Here is a 7,808-nt window from a genome sequence, read left to right on the forward strand (position 1 = left end):
GGTCAAAGTAAGTCTAGTCGGGTTGGTTTATCCACAACCATTAGTGTATCAAATATAAGTTATTAAAACTATAATTTTGAAATAATTACATCTTTACTATATTATTAAACATATTGCCTCTTTCTTGAAAATTAAGAGGTACAACATGTATTACCTCATGTACAATAATATTAAGCATATAACCAATCATATACGTATTACACTACACGGATCATATACGTATTACACTACACGGACCTTACCCTAATCTCCTAAACACACAACAGCCGCCATCAAACCAATTCTCATCCGTCTCCACCAAAGATGCAGTCCACCTTTTCCGTCACACACAAGTAGCCCTAACCCTAGAAAACTTAGATCAACCACGATCAACCAAGATTCTCGGGGAAGTTAAGGAAGATCATCAAGAAAGAAAAGAGAAAATCCCAGATCAAAAAAACTGGAATCGAGATCAATGATTTCCCTGGTGGGTCAGATGGGTTTGAAACCAATGTCCTTACTTCTTCATCCGTCTCCACCAACATCTCCCACCGAAGGTCCACGGCTGCCGACCTCCCCCATCGAAGACGTCCCATCATCAAACCAAAGAAGATCAAAAAATTCTTAAGAGCTCAGGGCCTGAAAGGAAACTCCTACAGATTCCTCTTCGGAGACCTGAAAGACATGACACAGATGTCTCAGCGCCTATGGGTTTACTTATCCCTCTCTCTCTCTCTCGCCTCTCTCTCTCTCTCTCTCTCTCTCTCTCGATCGCCATCAGAAGGAAATGGAAACCCTCTTCTTTCTGTCTCCTTCCTAATCAACTTGACATACATTTCTACTCATGCCTTTCTGTTGATCCCATCCATTTCGGAGAGCCGGATTGAGAGGGCTCTGCCGAAACCCTAATTTCAAATTATCAGCGATGGCTAAGCGCGAATTGTCAAGCACATTGAAGAACTTGAAGGTAATTATAAGCCGATTCTTGATTTTTTCAGATAATTTTCAGTCTTTACTATGCATAACTTTTTTCTCAATCCCCGAATTTTGACTTAGGGCTCAATTACATTGTTCGTTTTTCAAAATTTTAAAAATACTTTCCTTTTTTGATTTTCACTGTGAAATTTGAGGTGTTGTTCTTATTGAAACTTTGTGTATGTGTATCTGCAGCATCTGAAGCTGTTGGACAGCTTTTTGGTCAACTCGATAAGTTACATGGATGCTATGTGGTTGGAAGCACTGGAAAATGCCTTCGGTTACAATCCTGGCATCAAATGCGACTGTAATTTCCCCAATTCTCACCCTTCAAATCATCAGAAAGGTTATTGGAATGGATGTTGTGGGTCCAATCCCAGAAGGACTCTGGACTTTGACTTACCTTACAAATCTGTATGTATGCGGCTGTTTCTTCACTATACTATTAACTACTATTGAAAGTTAAAACATAAATATATATATTCGTTTTATGAATATTTATGCGTGTATTATGTTAAATTATCAAGTGTTTGCTACAGTCAGTTGGCCCAAAATTATTTGACAGGTCCCTTGTGACCTTCCATTGGCAATTTAACTCGGATGCAGATCATGTAAGCCATCCCTTTTTGATACTTTAAACTCAATTAATAATTTTAACCTCTATATATTTAAGAATACATCTGAGATTTCAGATATATGATGATAATCTCAACTTTTTTATAGGAGTTTTGGTATCAATGCGTTATCAGGGCAGGTTCCACGAGAGCTAGGACAACTTACTGATCTTATATCACTGTATGTCTCTTCCTATTTTGTTTGTGTTTCTGCCATCAAGCAATAACTTTTTCTATTTAATTCTTTGTTGTTTATAATTTTACAATCTATATATATTTTCTATGTTGCAGGAGTTTGAGCACAAACAGTTTCACTGGTTCCCTGCCATATGAAGTTGGAAATTTGAGAAGATTACAAGAGCTGTAAGAACACTCATCTTGAATCCTTATTCATTACTATAGTACCCACTATCACCTTTTGTCTTTTTGTAGGCATTAAATATGGTAAAATTATTTGGCAGTAACAGTGATCCTCACATATAAAGATGCATAGTCAGTTTTACTAAAAGTGAAGTTATTCATGCAGGTTCATTTGGTGAAGCTATTCATCTAATGCACAACAGATTTTAATCTTCATGAAAAAGGAAACTGATGTGAACAAGGTATGGGATGCTCTTAGTAGTCTTCCTCCCACTCACACTATATGGTATGATATCATCAGTGTTGCTCTTCAATTTCATCTCAATAAAAGATGGGATCCAATCATATTAGTAAGAACCATTTTGTTGTCTTTGTATTACATTTATGACATATTGGTTTGATCATTTGTCAACATCTACTCTCATTATAGATGTGTGAATGGATTAGTAAGAGCCTATTGTACATCTGGATTACTAGACAAAGCTGAAGCTGCCTTTATGGAAATGCTGATGTTTATGCTTATAATCCTTCTGTTGGATCATTTACAGGTAGCTACTTCCATAATTCATACACCAAAATATCTATCTCATATTAATGATTAATTTTTCCCACATTAATGATTGTTAGCATTCTTGGTGTTATATATTTATCCCACATTAATGATTAATGTCATCTGCAGATGATTATGTTTTCTTGGAGAAATTTTGCCTTGACAAATACAAGTTCGCACATGGTGATGTATTAATTTTCAGGTATGTTGTAATTTTCATGTATTAGGAGGGCATTCATGTCTTTTCCACATCCATTGACATCGGTCACATTCATAGTTTTTCTTTTCAGATTTGAAAATACCAATATATGAATATGATAGATGATAATTGTGATATAGTTTTGGATTATTTTGTAGTGATCCAACTAATTACAAGGAGAGATGTGTGAAAAGAATAGTAGCAATGGAAGGTGATTATATCAGCAATGTTGGTGGTGTTGTGAAGGTTCCGAAAGGACATTGTTGGGTAGAAGGTGACAACTCAGCTTCTAGCTTTGATTCAAGATCATCTGGCCCCTTATGTTACCTTTATATTTGATTAATTATGATACCATTTTGAAATTTAACATTTGTGGTTATATATAACAAAATGAGTATAGAGGATTATAGAGATGAATTTGTTAATACCAACCATATGAACATAATATGGTTTATTTTTTTTTCTTCAGATTCCATTGGGTTTGATTCATGGAAGGGTTACTCACATTGTTTGACATTTTTAATGCACAGGGAAGTGATGCAGGAATATGTTGGTGCAATGCAAGATGAACATGTTAGTGGGCTTCAACTAAAGGGTAACAAAGTTTTAACTAATTAGTTACAGAGACTATACCGTAAAAATGACTATTTTAACTAGATCATATTTTTAATAGCAAGAAGTGACCATTTTCATCGGAAAAAGACTTTTTGACAACAAATGTGACCATTTTGACAACTAAAATGACCTTTTGTATGTTATTGGTATATGTTACTTATTTTTATAAAATGATTAATCGGAGCGATAGAAAAAAATATCCTAATTCATATATATCTGCAACCGAAATTTTGGATATCCAAAAATTCGGATACAAATTCGGATATCAATGTCCATTATCATAATTTTTTAAATATCCAAAATTTCGAAAGTATGGTTTTGAACACCCTTATCTGAAAATGAGCGATAAGAGAACCTTTCATAGTATAACGCTTTTAATAAGAAAAAAATTTAAGCTACAATACCGTAGAGAAAAAAAAATGATTTTGTAGTAAATAAATAAATAAATTATATTGCTATTTTTTGCATCTAGAAAAAAATGACGTTTATATAAAATCGATCTGTTGCATGTTCTTTAGAATACAATATATTTCCAAAAATAAAATCGACAATTATTATATTCATTTTTAAATTTGAGTATATTTGTTAAGTTTTGTATGATTTTAAATATTTTTGGTGGGGATTTCGACAATTATTATATTCATTTTTTAATTTTTGAGTATATTTGTTAAGTTTTGTATGATTTTAAATATTTTTGGTATGGATTTTGACAGTTATTACATTCATTTTTAATTTTTCAAGTATATTTGTCAATGTTAGTATTCATGGTAAGATTTTAATTTGATTAATTTTGGAATGATTATAAATATCCAAAAACACATCATTTTCAATTCTATAATAGTTTATTCCACTTATAAATTCAATATATGTTCTTCATTTCTAACTCTCACAACACAATTCAACTGTTAGGGTTTTGGGACGATTGGATTATTCATTTGGAATCGACAAGACTGCTTCATTACAACATCTTGTGACACGAATTCAGGTTCTCTTTACTTCTTCTATCTTTTGTAACTTCAAGTGTGTCTATAATAGTTTATTCCACTTATTTTATTTCTTACTTCTTCTTTTGTTTCAAATGATAATCTTATTCTGTCTAAAGTGATAATCTTCTTCTTCTTCTGTCTCAAATAATACATGTATATAATATGTATATATATGTGTATGTATTTGTTTGTGATATTGTATATATGTGTGGTTTGTATATGTATATGTATAAGTTGGGACTTCTTTGATTATAACCTTAGATTTCATATTGCTAGGTTTACCATTGTTGCCCGGATCTAATATTTTTAATCCATCTTTGCATGTTAAATGCGTTTTTTTATCACAAATAGCATCAAACTTTTCTTTCTATCCCATAATATAATCATAATTGCGTTTTTATGACATATAACATCATATTTTCCTTTTAATACCATAATAGCAACATACAATTCATTTATAATAAACTGTATTTTGTGATGTGTTATTGATATGGGAAGTTATTTTTTGAAGAAGGGAATTTTGAGTTTATAATAAGATATATAAACCTTAATGAAAATATTATAATGTTTCAACTCAACCCATATGTTAAAATATTATAATTTTGAGTTTTAGATGACTTTGGAAATATTTAATTATAAATAGGGGGAGTATAATAAAGATGAAACTATATACAACCGACCGAACATGCCATCAGATTGTGAAGACTGTCTATGCGATAAAGAGAAAGTATATAATATTTGTTTCTCGGGTGAAATTGGTTCATTTGGATTCAAGTAAGTTTTTTCTAGAAAATTATAATACTTGTAGTGATATTAAAATAACTAAATCAATACGTTTTAATAGTTTTTATCTTATTTTCAGTGAACATTTTAATATCAACCAAATTAAGCAATGTAGAGTTCCAACCGAGGATGCCAGAAGCATTTAACATCATAAATATGCCTAGAAGAATTTTTAATTCTGTGTGAGACATTTGGTGGTGTTTTTTTTTTGAAGTTTTGACAACTTTACCGAGTGCGTTGCTTTTATAGTTGATATACATTAATGTTAGACATATTGTGGTGAATTTTTTCATGTGTGGTTTATTTTTCTTGTGTTGGTATGAATTGATATATAATAATTTTTGGATATCTATGGAAATTTTCTTTTAACTATGTATTAGTTTCTTCTATTGTGTTTTAGCTTTTCTCTTTCAAAAATCCACCCTTGTGTGATGGCCTTGCAAATACATCTCCCGAATCAACAGTTGGTTAGGTTCAAAGACGCTGACAGAATGGGAGACATTGTTGATAGGGAGAAAGGAAAAAATTCAATGTTGACGGCATTTTTCAAGAAGAATAAAGAAGATTCCAATGTGAGAAAATATTTGTGTAAGGATTTTCCCAAACATTTTACATGGAATCGGAGCAACCATTGTTGGAGGACCAGGGAACATAAATCAATGATTGGTCGACTTGTTTATGCTAATCCAGCTGAAGGAGAGAGATACTACCTATGCCTGCTTTTATGTCATATTACTGGGCCTACCTACTTTGAAGATTTATACACAGCCAATGGTGTATTACACCCTACATTTCAAAAAGCAGCTCTTGAAAGAGGTTTAATAGAGACCGATGATAATTTATCACAATGTCTTGTAGAGGCTTCCTTATTTCAATTTCCCAGTGCACTTAGAAGGTTATTTGCGATGATGCTGATTTTTTGTGAACCAGGAAATGTTCGCAAGTTATGGGACGACCATTATGATTCTCTTTCTGAAGATTATAGGAAACAATATGGATGTGTCGAACGAGTGCAAAATATGGTCCTCATCGACATTAGAGTCTTCCTAGAATCTATGAGTAAAAAGCTTAGTGATTACGACCTTCCAAATGTCAGTGCACACATCGATTTACAATCAATAGGCTATCGTGAGGTGCAAGAAGAATACTCTATAAATGTGGAAAATGAAGACTTACTTGCGCGGGACTCTCTCAATCCAGACCAGAAGTTTGTATATGATGAGATAATGAGGCATGTGGATGAAAATATTTCGGGTGTGTTCTTCATAGATGGTCCCGGTGGAACTGGAAAGACATTTTTGTACAAAGCTTTGTTGGCCATTATTCGTGCCCGTGGACTTATTGCACTTGCAACTGCCACGTCAGATGTTGCGGCTAACAACATGCCAGGAGGGAGAACAGCTCATTCACGATTTAGAATTCCCCTCAATCTTGATAATAACTCGATGTGCAAGATCACTAAATAAAGCGGGAAGGCTCAGCTACTTCACGAGGCAAAGGTAATCATATGGGATGAAGCAGCAATGGCTAAGAGGCAGGTGGTAGAAGCAGTTGATCGGACAATGCAAGACATCACAGATGAGAAGCTCCCTTTCGGTGGAAAGATAATGGTTATGGGAGGTGACTTTAGACAAGTATTGCGGGTCGTGAGACGTGGCACTCGAGCACAAATTGTGGACTCTAGCTTACGAATGTCACCTCTATGGGCTTCAGTTAAAAGGCTTCGATTAAATATCAACATGAGAGCGGTAAATGACCCATGGTTTTCTGATTTTTTATTACGAGTCGGTGATGAAAAGAAGGAAGTATTGGACGAGTCCTTTATTCGTATACCTGATAACATGTCCATTCCATACACTGATAAACCTAATTCAGTGGACGCTCTGATTAATGTAATATTTCCTTCTTTGCAATCCAACGGCGTCGATTCAAAATTTATCATTTTGAGGGCGATATTGTCAACTAAAAATGAATGTGATGATGAGATTAATAATAAGTTGATCGAACGATTTTCTGGCGAGCAAAAAGTTTACTACAATTTTGACGAAGCGGAAGATGACAAAAATAACTTATATCCAATGGAATATTTAAACTCGCTAAATGTTAGTGGTGTACCCCCTCATTATATTCGGTTAAAAACTGGGTGCCCAGTAATACTTTTGCGAAATATCGATCCTTCAAATGGGTTATGTAATGGCACCAGATTGATATGTCGAGCTTTCCAACAAAATGTCATTGATGCAGAGATAGCTGTTGGCCAACATGCTGGAAAAAGAGTGTTTTTACCAAGAATTCCTCTATGTCCGTCTGACGATGAGATGTTCCCATTCAAACTAAAGAGAAAGCAGTTTTCAATTCAGCTTAGTTTCTCTATGACAATCGATAAAGCTCAAGGACAAACAATTCCAAATGTAGGTGTTTATCTGCCAGAATCGGTATTCTCACATGGCCAACTTTATGTGGCGTTGTCCAGAGGAATATCACGTGTCAATACAAAAGTATTAGTAAAGCCGGAAAAAACGTTTGATAATGATGGAATCTACACATCAAACGTTATGTACAAAGAAGTTTTATGTGATTAACAAGGTACAATCAACAACTTATTATTTTACAATTTCTTCAAATATGTATCTTAGATGCTCATTTGATGTTTAATGCAGGGCTAGCAGATGAAGCAACATGATTGCAGATTGGTGTAGTTTATATATTGGACAGGTTATAAATGTAAAAAACTACATGGTTGCAGA

The 7,808-nt window shown here is 33.6% G+C and overlaps 2 protein-coding genes across 2 annotated transcripts; both read left to right on the forward strand.

Annotated features, from left to right (window-relative positions):
* Window positions 1-4,963: 4,963 nt before the first annotated feature.
* LOC145113712 (uncharacterized) lies at window positions 4,964-6,527 on the forward strand. Its single transcript, XM_079049773.1, has 2 exons — window positions 4,964-5,052; window positions 5,462-6,527. Exons 1-2 carry the CDS (start codon window positions 4,964-4,966, stop codon window positions 6,525-6,527), a joined length of 1,155 nt encoding a protein of 384 aa, XP_078905899.1.
* A 57-nt stretch (window positions 6,528-6,584) lies between these two features.
* Window positions 6,585-7,476, forward strand: LOC145113722 (uncharacterized). The gene is made up of 2 exons (XM_079049780.1): window positions 6,585-7,337; window positions 7,450-7,476. The coding sequence occupies exons 1-2, from the start codon at window positions 6,585-6,587 to the stop codon at window positions 7,474-7,476; spliced, it is 780 nt and encodes a 259-aa protein (XP_078905906.1).
* The last annotated feature ends 332 nt before the right edge of the window (window positions 7,477-7,808 follow it).

This window comes from Lactuca virosa, chromosome 1, assembly GCF_052849685.1.
Source record: "Lactuca virosa cultivar CGN04683 chromosome 1, Lactuca_virosa_CGN04683_v6, whole genome shotgun sequence".
Classification (NCBI taxonomy): domain Eukaryota; kingdom Viridiplantae; phylum Streptophyta; class Magnoliopsida; order Asterales; family Asteraceae; genus Lactuca; species Lactuca virosa.

Coding starts and splice junctions, on each gene's coding strand:
- LOC145113722 (XM_079049780.1), top strand. CDS start 6,585: ATGGCTAAGAGGCAGGTGGTAGAAGCAGTTGATCGGACAATGCAAGAC. Junction 7,338..7,449: donor GCCAACATGCTGGAAAAAGA/GTGTTTTTACCA, acceptor CAATCGATAAAG/CTCAAGGACAAACAATTCCA.
- LOC145113712 (XM_079049773.1), top strand. CDS start 4,964: ATGCCATCAGATTGTGAAGACTGTCTATGCGATAAAGAGAAAGTATAT. Junction 5,053..5,461: donor ATTGGTTCATTTGGATTCAA/GTAAGTTTTTTC, acceptor ATTGTGTTTTAG/CTTTTCTCTTTCAAAAATCC.